The sequence below is a fragment of the Apteryx mantelli genome, chromosome 27, assembly GCF_036417845.1.
Source record: "Apteryx mantelli isolate bAptMan1 chromosome 27, bAptMan1.hap1, whole genome shotgun sequence".
In the NCBI taxonomy this organism is placed as follows: Eukaryota; Metazoa; Chordata; class Aves; order Apterygiformes; family Apterygidae; genus Apteryx; species Apteryx mantelli.
Genome location: NC_090004.1, coordinates 1,934,379 through 1,954,502, shown reverse-complemented (window position 1 = coordinate 1,954,502; position 20,124 = coordinate 1,934,379). Strand labels below are relative to the sequence as shown.

The 20,124-nt window shown below is 45.1% G+C and overlaps 1 protein-coding gene across 1 annotated transcript in view; it reads left to right on the top strand.

The window, feature by feature from the left end:
- The window catches only part of HIVEP3 (HIVEP zinc finger 3), a 70,776-nt gene that overhangs the window by 5,410 nt on the left and 45,242 nt on the right, over nt 1-20,124 (top strand). Inside the window, exon 2 of the mRNA XM_013948444.2 lies at nt 3,862-4,007. Coding sequence (XP_013803898.2) covers nt 3,862-4,007 — 146 coding nt within the window. The remainder of the gene's footprint in view (nt 1-3,861; nt 4,008-20,124) is intronic.

The following is a 20,124-nucleotide window of genomic DNA, read 5'->3' as shown; positions in this document are numbered from 1 at the left end:
ACTTTCTGAGAACAAAGGATTAGACTTGATTTGCATTTGTGTCTTGATATTTCAAATAGCTTTACAACTTTTTTATTAAGGCTCTCATAACTCCCTACATTTTGCATGTTATAAATGAAAAAGGATTGCCTTGGGGAAATTGGGGATTCTGTGTGGTTGTGCATCTACTGATTTCACATTAATGAACATGAAAAAGCATACTTTAAAGTATTTAAAAATATTAAAGGGAGATTTACCAGTGTATTTAGGCCCCCAAGAAGTGTATGGGCATGCAGTGACATTTATAAAAGTGCCTCAGTCAGTTAGGCATGGAGTGTTGCTGAAACACCCATGTTGTTTAGTCCATTTGGTTAATGTCCTTAGGCATCTACCTGCCTTTCTAGATATCTAAGAATATTTTATTCCTGGTACTTAGAGTTAAGAGGAGCAAGGCAAACAGCTTCCCACAGCCAGAGCTCTCCAAAGTCATCGGCCACAAGGGCATAGAAGTCTGTAAGGCACTGGTGGTAACAGCCTAGTGTTTTTCACCTCCTTTTGAGTCCAGATTTTTCCCCTCTCGGTTAATGCTAAACCATACAGATCCCTTTAATCCACAGATCCCTTTAATCCACGTCATGTTCATGTAGATTAGCAAACAGAATTGCTCTAAAGATTTTGCAACTTGATATTCATCTCAAGTCAATTTATATTGATGGATTATTCATTTTATTTCTGAATCATGAAATGAACTCTGAATATTAAATTTATCATAATCGCTGCTGCAGCTGCTGCTTATACATAAGTCTTAAAATACACATTAGAGTCACCATTATTCAATAAGTCTTTATTTCTATTCAGCATTTCCATCATTCTCCCGCAGAAATCCCAAAGACAGACTTTCTAGGGATCTGGGGACAGATAATTACCTGTGCAGTGCAATAACCACACTAATGCTTGATATTTATGCACTCTTTTTCAAAGGATTTTATCTGTAAGGTGTTGTACCATCCTTGGTCTCTTTCTCTAATGGAAGTGCCTGTGCTCCTCTGAACTTCGCTCTGTGGCATGGCACTGAAAGGCATAAAAAGCAGTGCATTTCAGAAATGTGGGAGAATGAACCGTTAAGGCTGATTTAAAATATTTAGTAACCCTGAAGTCAAAGGTTAAGCTTTAGACAGGAATGGTTTAGCCCTTAGATATGCTTCACAGCATGCATTAACTTAAAAGACTCAAAAACCTTTTAGACAAAACCCTACAAAGTGACTGATGGTGAAAATTAAGGTTTTTATGGTACAGTTTGCAAAAGTAAGAGTTTGTCCTGATATACCTGCAAAATTCACCTAGGCAATGGTGTAGCCTAATTTTAATATTAATACCTGCTGCCTAAAGGAGTGGGTTTTGCAGAAATTATGTTAATTTCAAAGGAGATAAATTGACCTCATGCCAAGTAGAGAAATAATTTTTAATTAGATGATCAGTGGGAGTGAAATTCTCAGTTTAGTCTTTAAAATACATGACTGGCAAAGAATAGGAAGTTGTGTTACTGGTTACTCAGGAAGATGTGATTAACAGGAGCTGCATAGCAGTAGCATCAATCAGAGGGTTGAAAGTTCAACCTTCAGTTAACTCCGTTCTAGTTGTTTTCCTTAAATATTTTCTTCTTTATGTAACTCTAAGCTGTCAGTAAACACGACAGAAAATGTAAAACAGCTCTAATATTTCATGCAATTATGCATGCAGCAAGCTACCAGCAAGCGGTACCAAGTATATGCTGTCTGAGTACTTGACTTGATTTTTAAATTATTAGTGAGATTTACTGAGCAGATCAATTCTGAAGTGACTGTAGGCTGCAGTGTGCCTACGGAGATGGTTAATTACACTGTATTGGGCTTGCACTGTTTGTAAATTATATGAGATTGTAGGGGGTAATAGTGACTGTATGATTTTGGCCCTCTCCAGTGCCTTTCATCTGTATGTGTTTTGTGCTTTCAGAAGCGGCAATAAAATAAACCTAGTGCTACATCTAGAAAGTCATTGTTTTGTACTCTTCAGTAAATAAGGAACTGAAATGGGAACGTTATCACTAGCATTTTTATGAATGTATAGATAACATCGGAAGGTGAAGTCAAAATGCCTAAGGTTTAATTTTCAGAGGCGCTCAGCGTGTCTCCTGCCACTGATTTCCTCCAAGCACAGAATCCTCTGTGCCCAAAGACACCGGCACGAGACTGTCTGCTGTTAAATTGTTATTATGGTCCCTGGCACAATTCTGGCCTGGGGTGATTATCCCTCTCCCAAACAATTCCTGGGCACGCTTAGGGAGGTAATACAGGCTAGGGGCCACCCCAGCAGACTGTTTGGCAGGGTGTAAGGAGCTGATAGTGTGGATGTGGAATAATCTGTGCAAGTCGGCCCCAAGGGTAGGGAAAAGTCCCAGGCACGTATAATGTCCTAGCAGAAGTGCTCTAAGCTGAGCTCCTGACGTTACTGGTCTCAGTGCCACAAAGCTGCTTTTCAGTGGGTCCATCCTTCCTTTTGCTGCAAATCTCATGGCAGTTTCAGCACTGTGCTGTTGTGGAGGCTGGGTTACATCCCACTGAATTTCATGTCTGAGTTTGAGCTAGTCTCTCCTGGCTTCTTTTATAGCCACAGGAGACACCTCTCTGGTGATTCATCCCACCTTAAGATAAGTGTCTAAGGTAGGGCAGATGAATCATCCTCGAGAGCTGCCACTCTCTTTCCAGTGACTCTAAAGAGTCAAGGGTGACTAGCTCTGATTTAGACTTCTACCAGTTAGATGGCTACATTCAGGTTGAAATCCCTCTCATAACCCTGTTCTCACAACGACCCTCAAACTTCTTCCACAAATTATCTATGAAATGCGGATATGGGTGATTCATTTGAACTTCAAAGGCACATGTCTTGTTTGCTCCTGCACTTATGTAAAAAGTAACCTGGGTGAAAGGCAATTTACTTTTGTCTTTCAAAGCTTTGGAGATTCCTGTTATTTGCACTGTTAGGTCGTAGCAGGGCAATGTCCCAAGATTTCATTCTAGGTGTGCGGAGCTTCCCTTGCACCACACAGAGATAAAGAGGCAATTCTAATGTTTAGGTCCATATGCTGTAAAAATAACATTAGGCATGCTAGATGGCATGTCAGTGCATGATTTAAGCCTGAGTCTAAATGAAGTGCAGCAGCTTTAACAAAGGGAAAAGCAAATTTCACCCTTGGAACATTTGGGGAGGTGGAGGACTATTTTCTCTCATTGGCTTTGTGGTTTTCTACGTACTGCACCTGTGGCAGCATAGTTTTGGTGAAAGGAAAGCACCCGGGAGCTTAGACTGTCAAGTGATTTATATCAAGTTTAAATAGCTGAAATCCAAATTTCTGTGTGGGCATGTGTGTGTGGGGAAATCCACAAGTTGAAGTTAAATATATGAATTCTAGAGATGTCTCTTCTCCAGAATTTTGTAGATGCATATATTAAAGAGACAACAGGGAATTTGGGAACAGAGACCCTTGGCTCTGCCACATATTCAGAGTGACCCCAGCCAAGATATTTCTCTCTATGCCTCAGTTTTCCAGTTGGCAAGGGATGGATAAGATTTAGCCACTGTACTGCAGGAGGTGATTTAAACACATTCCCTACTTGTAAGCAGTCACTCAAAATATGACATAACCAACAGGGCTTAAAATCCTGAAGTGGAGGCCCTATTTGTTAAGAGAACGTCCTAATTACTGTGCTTAGAGCCTGTTATCAGGAGCAGCAAGCGTGGTAGGTTGCTGGCTCTTTCTGAGGCTGCCGGCAGTGTTTGGTCTATGTCTTTCGTAGAGTGATTTTGTATGTAATCAATGACTGTTTTGCTCTTTTGGGGAGATAGGTTCATTTGCCTTCGCTCCTTTCTAATGAAGGTCGAAAAGATATAACTAGAGCTGAGAAGGAAGAGGATAAAAGAGGAAAATCAGAAGAAGAGGCTCTTGTAACCAAAAGAGGGGAGCCAGTCAGGATCAAGATCTTTGAAGGAGGGTAAGTGTCTTGTTTTATTTCTCTTTTTGTATCACAGCCAGTTGTATGGGAGTTATTGATAACAATGATGGCAAGTCAGTGAAGGTGTCATGTGGAGGTGAGCAGGAGAAGGCCAGATATAGTTGGATTTCAGCTTACTTTCTGCCTCCACCTTAAATAAACCTGACCCTCAAGATCAGTATATGCTCCAGAACTGCATTCAGTTTCTTTTCTGAGTTGTCTTCAAGTTAGCAAGCACCGGTATCTTCTCTCAGCAAGTGGTTAAGGGAAGACGGCTGAAGAGCAAAAATACTTCCTGCAGCTGTCTCTGATGTAACAGGAGCGTACTCCACGTCTTCTAAATCTTTCCAGAGCCTTCTCCTGAAAATGAAGTTCCTAATGTTTGTTACCATTCTGATGGAGGAATTGGGAAGATCTTTTCTGATACTGGGGCTTTAGGTGGGGGAGAAAGGATGGCTTGCATTTATATGATTTTAATCCCACCCAACCAAAGTGGGTCAAACCAGAATGGATGCAAGATATAAATTTGTGGTGTATCATAGTCTTAGATCCAGGTAATTCAGCGTGCTCTTCTGTAATTCAGCACTGATCTAATATTACTGTTTTATCTTTTCAAAAATTAAGAATCAGTTAACAAGCAGCATGTTTATGAGATACAATTAAGGTTCATACTTCAAGATCATCCTTCCCATGTATTGCAGAGGGGCATAAAGAGACTTGAGAGATTCCTAGCAGGATTCATCAGTTCTGCTCCTTGTCATTGGGTAGTCTTGTTTTTTGTGTGTTAGAAAAAGGATTTAATTAGTCAGTGGTTGTGGTTTTCCTCCCTGCTGTTACCTTTTGAAGATTGCATTTATTTTAAAATATTTCATTAACAGAGGATCAAACTATCTAACCAAAAGAGTAAAATAGTGCTTTATGAAAGGAAACCTGCTTGTTTGTTCAGAACAGCTCACCTCTCACCTAGACGTATGCATCCTTGTGTGCAGCTCAGATTTAGACACATGTCAGCAGTGAGTGGTGAATGCAAAGAGAAGAAAGCTAGACCAATAAACAAAGAACCTTTCCCCGTCACATTCTCATCAGTGGCAACCTATAATGGTTAGGACCTAATGTGATTTAGGGAGCAAGCTAGGGCATGGCAAGACAGCAACAGACTGAAAAATGTGATGGGTTAGAAACATTGTCATCACTCTCCTGTAGCAGCTAAGGCCCACATGACTGAGCGTTGGATTTTATTGCCTTAAAATCTCACAAGAAGCCTCTGTTTCCCTGGGTTGGGTTCTCCCACAACTGCGAACGTTTCGGAGAGACTCCTGGACTCCTTCCTAGATGTGATTGAGCAGGTTCACAATTAATGTGAATGAAAATCCTCCTGCCCCTCTCAGAGCCGCTCTGCTGAGGTTCTTTGGAGAGGGATGCGGAGGTGCTCAGTGCTGGCTGCTCCCTGGCTGCCCTCCGCTGGGGCTTGTTTCTGAAGAGCCGTGTCTCTGCGCCCTTGCGCTTGCAGGGGGAGGCTGTCTGCAGTCTCCAGGCTGAGCAAAACAGATTCAGAGCCACATTTTCTAAACTACAGACACAAAATAAAGCAACTTTTCCAATATGTTCTGTGTAACCCAGCATCAGGGAACATATTAGTCATCCTGAACGTATGCTATGTTTTATTTTAAAGTTCCTGTAGCGCTGACTTAAGACAGTCGTCCTTCTGGATGTGAGACAGAATATAGTAGCTGTTTAATGCCAAGCATAGACACTAATGTAACACACCAGATCATAAAATAAAATTTTATATCTAAATTACGTGGCATACACACTGCTAAGAGGTCAGACAGGGCAGGATGCTCTTCAGAGGTGCTCTGTGAGTACCTGGTTGTTAGTGCCTAATGCCCGTGGAGTTTCTGGCGTTGAATCATTTAGCCTCAGCAGCCTGTGTCTTCGAAGATGTTTTCTTGCAATGAAGGAGCAAGCCTGCAGATGAATCCACAGGGTGCCCAGTGCTTTACCAAGGATACTATATGGATCAGACCCCTTTTGTGGCTGTCTCCTGAAACTATTTTACAAAAATGTACATCCATTCTCAAGATGTTATTTCACTGGTTTTTGTTTTTTTTTCTCCATTAAGATTCTCTCCTTGTCTCATTCCTTCCCTTATTCATTGGTTTCATACAGTCTGCTGCTGGCTGGACCCATCCTTCCGGTGGGATCCAGTTGCTTTCAGATCTTTTGGAGCCATCTCATGATTTGATGCCTCAGCCAAGGAGAGTGATTATAAAGAAATTCATGGTGCTTCTGCAAAAGCTGGACTTGCTGCACCTCTTTTAGCTCCATCTTCCTCTCAGGTTTTATTTCTTTAGAGCTCTTCTCTTTCTCACTGTCACTTTCAGTGTTTGGTTTTCCCTCTATACAACTGCATCTTCTGGCTCCCTTGGTCCCTTTTCTGCCATTCCTCCATGATCATGTTGCTTATAGCACTGCCAGAGCAGCTCTGCGTATTTTCCCTGCTACTGTCCAGCCTGCCGGCTAGAATCATATTACTTGGCTTTCAAGGAAGATTAGAAAAGCCAGATTTCATGCTTTTATCATACCCACTATCCATTTTTAAGGAACAAGGTGATGAGCCTGCCAGAGGCTCTAGGAACCATGCTGGACAACTTGGCTTCCCTTGCAGTGTCACTCTTGTTTTTAAAACATCTCCTCCCCAGCTCTGAAACTGGATATCTGCTTTGTTTATGTTTACCCACAGGGAAGTGTTTTGAAAACAGGAATTTGCAGAGTCCATGAGCCAGGGTAAAGCTGGGATTCAGCTCCCACTTTCTGTTGGTCTTTTGGAGTGCCCTTTACTCCTTTTGAAGGCTACATTCATGACTTCAGGGTTCAGGATCAAGGCTCAGTAATGCCATGCATGGGGTATGCTTGGGCTCAGTTTCTTCCCTCATCACCTCTTCCAAGAAGGATGTCAGCTGGGCACCTTGGTGCCATCTCGGGATGGGGAATAGTTACCACTGGCACTGTCATGGGGAACTGTGGAGTGGAGGTGTTCAGCTCCCATTGAATTCCCTAGTGATTTCAGCTCCTACTTTTCGTGGCTTCCTGTGAAGGAAAGTCTCTGTAGTTCCTTTTTGTCACGGTTCAGGTTTCATGAGGACCGCAGGAGGAACTTCTGTGGTTCTGCCTTGACTTCTCCACAGTTAAATGTAAACTTGATCCCCAGAGTTTTCTGTTGGGGTCTTGCTAAAGAACAATTTCTGCTTAAAGAGGTTATTTCATGTGTAATTTTAGCACTGTTTTTCTACACATAGTCATGAAATCTCACAAGACTGGATATAATTCCACTTAGTCAGCATTTGTCCTGCGCATACAAGCGTACCCCATGCACTTGACTTTAGAGGAAATGGGAGTTGTTTAGCATCCCGCACACAGAGACCGAAAGCTGCACTGTCTCTTTAGGATGTGTCTGGGAGAATCATACCATTAAGCAGCCAGGTCAGAGTTTGTACTCCTTAAGGACCTAATAAAAATATCCATTGGCCTTTTCCTGAGGGATATTGTGGTGATTCCGAACAGTGAAAATGATCTTTGAAGGTCAAACTAGCCAGCACTTCTTCAGGAGAAGTGCTGTGATGCCTCAGTGGCTCTGTGTCACCTTTGTCAATATGCTTTGGTACTTTGGAGGCGCTGGGCCCATTCTGAAATCTTACATCATGCAACTGTAGAATGGTATCGACCTGATTTGAAAGTGAGGTCTGTGATGGTATCATGATCTTGTCAGGGAAATGTTGCCTGTTTACTGTGCATTAGCGTTTCCATGATGAAATCTGATATTAGTAGGGGTATCTATAGTCAATATATGTTCTTCTGTTTCATGGCCAAACTCTCAGTGCTTTTATGGGGCTTATCAGTTGGCTTATTGCACTGGTTCATTGCAGCTAGTAGGGAAAGCAGTACCAAGATGTGGCAGGTTAAAGACCGCTAACATTAATTGACATCTTTCTGCAGAAGTGTCACATAAAATGAATTGTTAGTAAGAGGGAAGGCAAAGGTGCTCTCAATGGAAAACTGTTCCACTTTTTTTCCCTCTTTAGGGAAAAACCTAATGGCTGCAACCTTATGGTTGCAGACCCAAGTCTCCTTCCATTCACACTTTTAGAAGTATCTCCCCTTCACAGCATCACATCATCCACACACTGGGCTGAAGAAGAACCCACCTTGCTCTAGTGTGGTGTATCTTTTATCGTTAAGGAAGATGCTCATAGCGCTCTTGTGGACAAGGCTGTTCCAGGCATGAATTTGGCCTGACTCAATCAAGGATCCAGGTCCTTCAGTCATTGTCCTCACCAATAAGAAACAGATGGTTGCAGGTTCTCTAGCCACAGGGTCTTCTAAGCCAGGCTCATGAATCCCCACGTTAAATCACTGCTTCCTTGAGCAGGGCAGTCCCACTGGGTGAATTCCTAGCTTGCAGTCCCTTCTGTCTAGTACAGTATAAATAACTGGGGATTGTATGGGATTTGGCTTTTATGTTCCCTAGAAAGCCCCAGGGTTGGAGGGAGAGAGGCTATCATGTAGCACTGCCCTCTGCCTCCTTGCTATGGGATTGTTTATGGGATTACCGCAAGGCAGGAAGACAGTGGAGTCATACATCTGCTTCACTTAACCTGTATGGTGAGAGCCTTTCCCTCATGTTGAAGGAAAACAGAGAAGCCTTGGGCCTCTTTTGTCAGACTCTAACATGACTGCTAATTAGCAGTCATGCTAAATTAGCAATTTGGGGGATCCAGTAGCTCTATCCAAATGTCCTTCCCCCAGCTCTCCTCCCAGTTCTGACTGCTGTGGACTCACTGGGATCTGTGGTCAGCTTCTGCTGGGTGATCTCACTCCATTTCTATGACCGGCCACAGCAACTGTAGCTCCCACCACTAGCTGACACACACCTAATGGAAAATCCCTGGCACAACAATGCGAGAGTTTTATTACCCTAGAGAAAGCCTCTCTGTTAAATAAGCAAAGTTTCTCAGCATGCAACTCCAAAGCTCTGTACTGAGCCCGCTTCATTCAGGGGATTTCCTTTGCTGCTTAGATGAGTTCTAAGAATTCACCATGTTTATTTTGAAAGTAGTAATTTATCCCAAAGACACTAGCTTGAACACACATCAGCAGTAAAGGAGGAATCTGAGCAACTGATGTCCGTGACATACCCAACCGCCATGTGAGCAAACTGCTGGCGCTCATTCATTTGCTTGTAAGTCTTAGAAGCAATCTCACTTCACAGCCCTGGGACAGTGCCTCAAATGGGTACACATCTCTGTGAAGTAAGGCTGATGTTAAATGGTAATGTTTTATACAGCCAATATTTATATATTATGTGTACATATATATATATATTTATATATTTTTATATATATACTTTATATATATTTTTTATAGCCAGACTGATCACTCCCCATTAATTTGAGGACCTTCTGGGTATGTGTATATATATATATTTTTTTATATGTTTATATATATACTTTATATGTATTTTGTATATTTTGATCACTCGCCCTTAATTTGAGGATCTTGTGGGCTTTGGTTGCTGCATTTTCCCAGTCTTCAGATGTGTTGAAAGCATTGCTGTGCTCCATTTAGGCAGCACCATGTCTGCACAGCACTTCTGAAAATCTGGTCCTACATCTGTCAAGCTGCTATGCAAAACATGCTTTTAAAGTGCCAAACATCAGCTTGTGTGCAGATATTTATCGCGCTTCTGTGAAAGATGTGCACAAGCTGATGTTTGGGATTTTTTAATCTGTTTTTCAGATAGGACTTTACAAGAAAGTATGGAAAGAAGAGGTTTCATGTCACTGCCTTTGAGACTAGAAGGGACCTCTCTATTGCCTAGGCAGGTTTAAAAACGCTTAACCAACTTGTGTTGGGAGGGGATGAGAAAAGGGTAGGGAAAAGTCATGTCAGGTAAAATGCTGGCAGCAATTCGGGGATCCTCACGGAAGTAGCTGGCCTCCTTTTCCCTGTAAGAAGCTGGCTTTCCGTGAGTCTATATCCATGTGGTTTGGGTATAGCCCAAAGGGTCATGATGGTAACACTCCCCAGGATCCGGCCTCGTGGGAAATTGGGGCTGCACCCGACAGCACGTGCCGTATGGGGGGAGGGATAAGCCTTACTTCTCATGCCCGCTAAAAGAACATAAGGTCTCTGTTAAGCACCATACGTTTACACTCCTCTTTTTTTTTTTCATAGCACAAGCAAAGCACATTTTCTGCTTAAAAAGCTAACGGTCCAAAGAAGACGAGACACAGGGTGGCAATTTTAAGGACGGATTTGTGAATTATACCAGTGCTGACAAGTTGAAAGGAGAGATTGTTTGAAGAGATGGGGGTGCAGGCAGTGGGAAAGGCTGCTTGAAAGATTATATTCAGGAATAGCAGCACAGAAAAATAGCGACTAGATAAAAAGTATTTTGAAAACGAAAAAAACTGCATGCCTTTTGCTTTGAAAATCCTTGCTTTTTTACTTTAAAATATCTTTAAAAGCTAAAATGGAAACAGTGATTGAAGAAAAGGTTCCATCTGACCTGAAACAAATGCTTTTATTCCACAATATGTCTTCACGAAAATTTGGATTTTTTTCTTCCTTTTTAATTTTGGGTTTACTTAAAAAAAAAAAAAAACAACACATTTCTCCCTGATAACTCTAGGAGTTGCCAAGAAAGTGAAAAATCAGTTGTTTAATCAGTTGTTTGTAGAAGTCTGTTCAGGAAATCTTTTCTTGGATCAGGAGCAGCAAGGTAGACGGCAGGAAACAGAGTGAAGGAGGAGGAAAGTGAGAAGTTTGGACGAGCAGACAGAGGAGGTGCGGAGAGAAACAAAGCAAAGATGTAACTTGTTCGACTCGAGCTCCGGACATCTCGGTGTATGTGTCTGCTCGATGTATGCAGCTGACTAGATGCGTTAGATAAGAGTCGGTGCGTCTGGGAGAGCTCACAGATTCCCTTTCGGAGCGAAAGTGTGGGATGGCTCTGTAACAGCGCCAATTACTGAACCTGCCACTCAGCAGATGGTGCCGCATGCCAAGAGCTCTTGTATAAGTAACCTTGTATAATATAGAAGTAACCTCAGGTTATTAACTTTAAAGCAGGTTATTAATTTCTGTCGAGAGCAGCTTCTGGTTGTATAACCAATACTGAAGCTTCGTGCGAGAGGCAACTGTTGTAACTTGCTGCCAGAGCTCAGAGCTTGACCCCTGGATTTTCGTGACGGTCCTTGCACCCCGGGATTGGATAGCCCGCGAATACTTCTCATGGGCCAGCGGAATCGGCATCATTTACATTTGTTCTGCTCTTCACCACCTCCCTCGTTTTCCCCTTTTGGATGTGAGTGCACAAAGCAGCACTAAATCCTGCATACATTTTGGTCAGCTAAAAATGGACCCGCTCTCAGTCATCTCCCTTGCCCTGATACCGCTGGATGATAAGAGCGAGAGCGCAGCTAACAGAGGCAGCAAACAGACGCAGCAGTTTGCGCAGCAGTTTGTGCAGCAGTTTGCGCAGAAGGGCGTGCGAAGGGACGTGCGAAGGGACCTTCATTTCTGTTCCCTGCGGTGTACACTTCCCCAATATGGTCGTGACACGCCGCACAGCACGTTCCCCAGCGGCTGCTGGAGTTGCTGTGTCAGAGGCTTGGACCCAGACTGGCCCTCTGACAATAGATGCAGCTCTACAGGTCTCAGGCTGCAGGGAGTGCTTGGGGCCTCTCCGGGAGGCCTGGGCTGGCAGCCAGCTCTCCTGCAGGAGGTGTGCTGCTGTTGATGAGTTGTGTCGTCAGGTAAGGGAGTTACGGGAGGAGGTCAGTAGGCTGCGCAGCATCCGAGAAGCAGAGCAAGAGATAGACAGGGTATTCTCGGAGACTGTGCAGCTTCGGGAGTCCCAACCCCCTGCAGCAGTGGAGTTGCCAGAGGGCTCTGTGCCGTGTGAAATGGTACATCATAACATCATAGAAGAAGGCTGGAAACTGGTCACTGCTCGTGGGAGGAGAAAGGCTCCTACTCCTCCTGAAGACCTGAAGCTGAAGAACAGGTTTAGTGCCCTCCAGGATGAGGAGGAGATGGGCATGGCTGCCAGGGAAGTAACCGGGACAACAGACCCTGTGCCCTACCGGAACACCCGGAAAAAGCGGCGGGTGATTGTTGTGGGGGACTCCCTGCTACAGGGGACGGAGGCATCTATCTGCCGACCTGACCTCTTGTCTAGAGAGGTTTGTGGCCTGCCGGGGGCTCGTGTGAGAGATGTCATGCAAAGACTGCCAAGGCTCGTCCATTCTTCGGACTATTACCCACTGCTGCTCTTCCATGTGGGCGCCAATGACACCAAGGGCAAACTGCAGACCATCAAGCAGGATTTCAGAGCTCTGGGGATGGTGGTCAAGGGTCTGGGAGCCCAGGTCATCTTCTCCTCAATCCTGCCAGTGAGGGGGATGGATGAGAGGAGGAGGAGACGGACTTTCCAGGTTAACGACTGGCTGCGCTGCTGGTGTTGGCAACAGGGTTTTGGTTTCTACGACCATGGGACCCTGTTTGAAGATCAACAACTGATGGCGAGAGATGGGATCCACCTCACGAGGCGGGGCACGCGGGTCTTTGCCAACAGGTTGGCCAACCTGGTAAGGAGGGCTTTAAACTAGGAAAGATGGGGGAAGGGGAGAGTTATAGTGACAGGGTAGTTGGCAAAAGACTGCTCAAGTCAGGATGCCTCCAGCAGGTGAATGCAGCCAGGGAAGTGCGCATGGGATGTGGCTATGGAGGACCCTCTTGTATCCCTCCTGGGAAACCTGCATGCTCGATCACCTCCCTGAAATGCCTGTACACCAATGCACGCAGCTTGGGGAACAAACAGGAAGAACTAGAGATGTGTGTGTGGTCGCAGGGCCATGATCTCATTGCCATTACAGAGACATGGTGGGATAGCTCGCATGACTGGAGTGCTGTCATGGATGGCTACGTACTTTTTAGGAAAGACAGGCCAGGAAAGCGAGGTGGTGGAGTTGCTCTTTATGTGAGAGAGCAACTGGAATGTATTGAGCTGTGCCTAGGGGTGGATGAAGAGCGAGTCGAGAGCTTATGGGTAAGGATCAAAGGGCAGGCTAATAGAGGTGACACTGTTGTGGGTGTTTACTACAGGCCACCTGATCAGGATGAGGAAGTGGATGAGGCCTTCTACAGACAGCTGGAAGTAGCCTCACAATCCCAGGCCCTGGTTCTCATGGGGGACTTCAACCACCCCGATATCTGCTGGAAAGACAACACAGCTAGGCACAAACAGTCCTGGAGATTCCTGCAGAGCATTGGTGACAACTTCTTGACCCAGGTGGTGGAGGAGCCAACAAGGAGAGGTGTGCTGCTGGACCTCGTACTAGCAAACAAAGAAGGACTGGTGGAAGATGTGAAGGTTGGGGGCTGCCTTGGCTGCAGTGACCATGAGATGGTGGAGTTCAGGATCCTGCGAGGAGGCAGCAGGGCACCAAGTAGGATCGCAACCCTGGACTTCAGGAGAGCAAACTTTGTCCTCTTCAGGGACCTACTTGGAGGAATCCCATGGGTGAGGGCCCTGGAAGGAAGGAGTGTTCAAGAGAGTTGGTTAATATTCAAACATCACTTCCTCCAGGCTCAAGAGCGGTGCATCCCTATGAGTAAGAAGTCAAGCAAAGGAGGCAGGAGACCTGCATGGATGAGCAAGGAGCTCCTGGCAAAACTCAACCAGAAGAAGGAAGTCTACAGAAAGTGGAAAGGGGGACAGGCCACTTGGGATGAATATAGGAATGTTGTCAGAGTATGCAGGGATGCGACGAGGAAGGCTAAGGCCCGTTTGGAATTAAATCTGGCTAGAGATGTCAAGGACAACAAGAAGGGCTTCTTCAAATACATCAGCAGCAAGAGGAAGACTAGGGAAAACGTGGGCCCTTTGCTGAATGGGGTGGGTGCCCTGGTGACGAAGGATGCAGAGAAGGCAGAGTTACTGAATGCCTTCTTTGCTTCAGTCTTTACTGCTCAGGCCAGCCCTCAGGAGCCCCAGACCCTGGAGGCAAGAGAGAAAGTCTGGAGAGAGGAAGACTTTCCCTTGGTGGAGGAGGAGTGGGTTAGAGATCATTTAAGCAAACTTGACACCCACAAATCCATGGGCCCTGATGGGATGCACCCACGAGTGCTGAGGGAGCTGGCGGACGTTATTGCTAAGCCACTCTCCATCATCTTTGAAAGGTCATGGAGAACAGGAGAGGTGCCCGAGGACTGGAAGAAAGCCAATGTCACCCCAGTCTTTAAAAAGGGCAAGAAGGAGGACCCAGGGAACTACAGGCCAGTCAGCCTCACCTCCATCCCTGGAAAGGTGATGGAGCAGCTCATCCTGGAAGCCATCTCCACGCATGTGGAGGAAAAGAAGGTGATCAGGAGTAGTCAGCATGGCTTCACCAAGGGGAAATCATGCCTAACCAATCTGATAGCCTTCTATGATGGAATGACTGGCTGGGTAGATGAGGGGAGAGCAGTGGATGTTGTCTACCTAGACTTCAGCAAGGCTTTTGACACTGTCTCCCATAACATCCTCATAGATAAGCTCAGGAAGTGTGGGTTAGATGAGTGGACAGTGAGGTGGATTGAGAACTGGCTGAATGGCAGAGCTCAGAGAGTTGTGCTCAGTGGCACAGAGTCTAGTTGGAGGTCTGTAGCTAGCGGTGTCCCCCAGGGGTCAGTACTGGGTCCAGTCTTGTTCAACTTCTTCGTCAATGACCTGGATGAAGGCACAGAGTGCACCCTCAGCAAGTTTGCTGACGATACAAAACTGGGAGGAGTGGCCGATACGCCAGAGGGCTGTGCTGCCATTCAAAGAGACTTGGACAGGCTGGAGAGGTGGGCAGAGAGGAACCTCATGAAATTCAACAAAGGGAAGTGCAGGGTCCTGCACCTGGGGAGGAATAACCCCATGCAGCAGTACAGGTTGGGGGTTGACCTGCTGGAAAGCAGCTCTGCAGAGAAGGACCTGGGAGTGCTGGTGGACACCAAGTTAAGTATGAGGCAGCAATGTGCCCTTGTGGCCAAGAAGGCCAATGGTATCCTGGGCTGCATCAGAAAGAGTGTTGCCAGCAGGTCGAGGGAAGTGATTCTCCCCCTCTACTCAGCCCTGGTGAGGCCACATCTGGAGTACTGCGTCCAGTTCTGGGCTCCCCAGTACAAGAGGGATGTGGCACTACTGGAGCAAGTCCAGCGAAGGGCCACAAAGATGATTAGGGGACTGGAGCATCTCTCTTATGAGGAAAGGCTGAGAGAGCTTGGCCTGTTTAGCTTGGAGAAGAGAAGGCTGAGAGGAGATCTTATCAATGTGTATAAGTATCTGAAGGGAGGGTGTCGAGAGGATGGGGCCAGACTCTTTTCAGTGGTGCCGAGCGACAGGACGCGAGGCAATGGGCACAAACTGAAACACAGACACTTCCATCTTAACATGAGGAAAAACTTTTTCACTGTGAGGGTGACAGAGCACTGGAACAGGTTGCCCCGAGAGGTGGTGGAGTCTCCTTCTCTGGAGATATTCAAAAGCCGCCTGGATGCAATCCTGTGCAATGTGCTCTAGGTGACCCTGCTTGAGCAGGGGGGTTGGACTAGATGATCTCCAGAGGTCCCTTCCAACCTCAGTGATTCTGTGATTCTGTGATAAATTTAGGGGAGCGCACAGACCCCCGTACTGTTCGCGCATCGGGTTCCCGGCGCCACCTCCACCTTGGCGTCGAAATGCAGAATGTCCCCGTGTGCCTACAGCTCGGAGCGCTAAAGACGGCTTTCCTTTAATACCAGCTGTGTTTTTGCTGAGCAGTTCCTGAACATACTGTTCCCTGGCCTCCTAAACGTATTCTAGAGACAGAGGATGGTAGTAGTTAGAGCAGATAACTGTGACTCGGGAATCGCGGATTGCATACCCATCCTCTACCCATGACTCACCGCGATCTTGGATAAATCATTCTTCTTTCTGTGCTTCGATTTCCTTGTTTGTGAGAGGGGACTCACAAGCTCACCTGCTGCAGAGCTTGATTCGATTATGTCTTTAAAATGTCTTCATATTCTTGTTAATGTTTTACCCCGTTTCCTGCCCTGAATATCTCGTCACTTCACTTGATAGATTGGATGCATTCTGTGTTTTAGTCCTGCTTTCCCAGGAAATTAGACAAACACAGAAGGATTTGGCCGAGGTTATTGTGGTTTTCTTTATTATTTTTTTCCTAAATTATTTATGTCTGTACAGCCAGCCCACTTTCTTGACACTTCCTTCTGGCAGGCGCTCATAATGCAGCTTGCTGTTAATTTTCTCCAGCCAATTATTAAAAAAATGTTTTCTGCAGTTTTCTGTCTGACCTTGTGTGGGATGCTCACCTTTCTGCAGGGATTTCTCTCATCCTGAGTAAAGATCACTATAAGCATCCTTGCGGGCCTGCCCGTAGGGTTCCCCAGTGCGATGAGTTACAGTGGGGCAGAGGCTGAATGTGCTCCTTATCTGGAAGAAGACAGTGCTCTTCCTAAAGAGACCATTCCCTAAAGAGTTTTGCCAGCCTCTCGTTCAGTTGTTCATGACATTTTGTCTTCTCTGTGTTACACAGAGACACAGCTTTCCTTGCATAGGTGCCTGGGGTACCTGGAAAGGGCAAGCCTGCCTTGCTGACGTTGTGCTGTACCTTAGTTGGGGAACGGCAAATGCTCCAGCTTCCAGAGCTCTCAGTCTCTTATTGAAGCACTAAATGAGTTAAAAGTCTACTAATAAAACAATTGCATATGTTCTAGCAATTACTTGGCTTATAGCACCTTGAACATTCAAGGTTCAGTCTGGCCAGATGAGGATGAGCAGCCCTTACTGTGTCAGGTTCAGCGAGACTGGCAACCAAATGGGTTCCTAGGCTGGGATGTAGCACAATTTTCCTTCTTTCCTTCCTTCCTTCTTCAGTGGTAAGATCAGTTGAGCTCACTGCAAGCAAAAAGGCAGAAAGAAAGCGCTGTCATGTTCGGGGCATCACTTCCCTGTCCTGCTAGAGACTTGTGTGACCTTGGAGAGTCATCTTGCTTCTGTTTCTCGGTTCCTCCCTTTGCAAAATGGGGACAAAGGCGAGGATGGTAGTAGTGGGTGTTTCTCTGTTAGACCTGATGGCTCTCCATGGGGCTGGTTAAACCCTTGCACGTGCCTGAAATGTTGCCTCTTTCTCAGACCTATGTGTAACTTCACCTCATTTCTGGGCCTGGGATTTGCCTGGGAAACGCTGCGCGCTCTGCTCTAGAGTCGTTCTCCATAGTGAGGACACAAAGTGCACGGCATCTGAGCGATGGAGAAGCTAAACAAGGGGAAGAAGACCCTGTAGTCCCAGGTGGGGAGAGTGTGAGGTTGTAACCGGTGCATTGGTATGCATTTTGTACTGAAGAGCTACTAAGCAAAATGGATAAACAGCATTAAGGACAGAGGGTGCCAGAGAGTTTTTTCAAGTCTAGGGCTATTGACAGAGCAGCACGATGCATGGGAGATCAGAGAAATCATGACATCCCAGAGCAGGGAAAGGGACACACAAAGGCATTTCACAGTGCCTTGATCATACAGGTAAGGGAAAGCCAGGGGAAAGGAAGAGTGTGATTTGATCACACAGATAATTTCGGCAGCTAGACTGGAATGAGGTAGAAATTGGTTAGAAGGCAAGAGATTGTAATTATCCAAGCAGGAGAGGGCCAGGCTGAGAGATCTGAGCTCTCACAACAAAGAGGAAGGGTGAGATACTTGTGTGGGATGAAAGGAAAAATGGTAAAAGTTGGTGCCAGCAAAGAAGCAAAGAGAAAAAGAGAGGTTCGAAGGTGGTCTCAGGATAGGGAAAATAATGTAGGAATGGACCCATGCAGGTACCAAATTAATAGGACTCATGTGCATGTGTGTTTCCAAGGTTGTATATGCTCTCAGTTTCATAAGAATCAGCATTTTTTGCAGTTCAACAAAAGGCAAGACGAACACTTTCTTTAGTCAGAGCTTTGAAAAATGGTAATGTGAAAGAATCTGTGTGAAATACTAAAGTAAGTCCGTGATCACCTAGGCTGTTTTTCTGCATCTCAGATTCACAGGCATGATGCATAATGTCTTGTTCTGAGCCGCTGTTTGATATGGGCCAAATGTCTGGAATAATAAGGTCTGCACTTCAGCAGACTACTTACAGGCTTGTGGCAAACCAAGATTATAGGGCTTTCACTTTATTGATTCAGTGACACAATCTCTGCAATTAATTCAGTGGAAAATTTGAGAAGGTAAACGTTTTTACCAGGTTTACTTAGGATTAGCCAGCTCTTAACATCTGCACATCTAGGCAGCCTGTCCTATACAGAAATGTAATTTATAGGAGCCCTTTAATAGATTCCAAGTACTGTGCAATCAATTAGAAACCTGATGTCCAAATAGACAGACCCAGACCTGACTGCCTATTACTCAATCCATATTCCACTAGGTAAATGGCAGGAAGATGACTGAGAATATAATTCTGAACTGACTTTTTGGGACTTCCTTTTTCTTCTCTTTGTAATGATGAAAACATTATTTTTGAGGAGACCGATCTCTTCTCAAGGCAGATGTTAATCCGATCCCTGTTTTTTTTTAATCTTTTTTTTTTTAATCTTACAAAATGTAGTAGTTGATTTTCAATTCACTTTAATATTAAGTACTGTGAGAGAAACCTGGTGAGGACAGATGGGATGTGAAACTGTAGGGAACACTCAGCATGCTGGAAATAGTAGAGGCTTGAGAGTAAAATGTGCCTAAATCCTATTTTCAAAAAATAACACATATGCATTTAGGAGCATAAATTCCATGAAAGTCACTGACTAGGGATTTCACCTCGAGATGGACCATGTGCCTGAGACTGGGAATTAAGAACCCACCAAAGATTTGGATTCCAAAGTATTTTTGGAAAGTGTTACTTTTTTACTTAATTTCAAAGGTGTACTCATACCCTACAGCTGGAGAAGAGGGAAGCGAGCACACTGGTTGTACTGATGGTATGACTGCCTGTAAGTAGTTGAGTAAAGCCCCTTAACCTCCTGAAGGAGTGGGAATCGTGAGAGCCAGATGCTGTATTTAGAAAAGGCCTTTCAGTTCTTCCTGGTTTGGTACTGGAAGGAGAGCAGCTTAGCCCATGTGCTTTGTCACGATACAACCTGTGATGTAACTGGATCTTCGATGGCTACAAATATCATGACAAAGGGCTTAAATTGTCAGTGGCACTGAGTGGGAGTCAGCAGAGAAACTGAAGGCAATGTCCTGGTGCTCTTGCAGGTGAGGAGCTAGACTGTGTTGAAGATCTGCAATAGTTTTAACATCATTATACCAGTGTTCTCAAACTGACACAACCCTCCAGAAGGGACTGAAGGAAAACAGAGATGGAGGCTACTTGTTTCGTTTATCTGTTCCCAGTTTTATATATACATATATATATATACACCTATATATATATAAACACATATATTCCTCTAAACAACTGAGTCAGGTGGAACACCTTGGAAGGAAGGTGGGTTCATTCCTTCTCTTGGGAAGCCACCTGGCTTGCTTGAGGGGGGAGGGCTGCGAGGGATATGGCAGGGAGCAGATGGAGAGAAGAGCAGCTGGACCGGGGAAATGAGCAGAGTCTGCTGCTGCTCAGAAAGCCAGCGAGTTGCTGGAGGCAAAGCTCCAACTGCAAGGATGTGGTGGGCAGAGCTGCATATAAACTTTTTTTTTCTTAATATTTGGTTTTCCCAATTACTTTGAATTTTCACTGTTTAAAAGCTATGCTTTTAGTTTTTATTATGATAAAGCCTTCTTGCTTGCATTTTAGTTTTAGCTTTTCAGTCTTTTTTGGAGAGGAGTTCACTAGGGAAGTGGTCCAGGCAGATGCACCTCAAGCTTGATCCCTTGATCCCTGGATCATAAAGTGCTATAAGGAGGCTATCAGCCCAGCTCAGTTTCTTCAGGATTAAGGAGTGGGAAAAAGCTGTAATTACTCACTGCAAGTCATTCTCCTGTCCTGAACAACAGAGGTCTACCATCAATTAAAGGTAGTTATCAGTTCTCTAGGTAGCATAAATTGTTGCA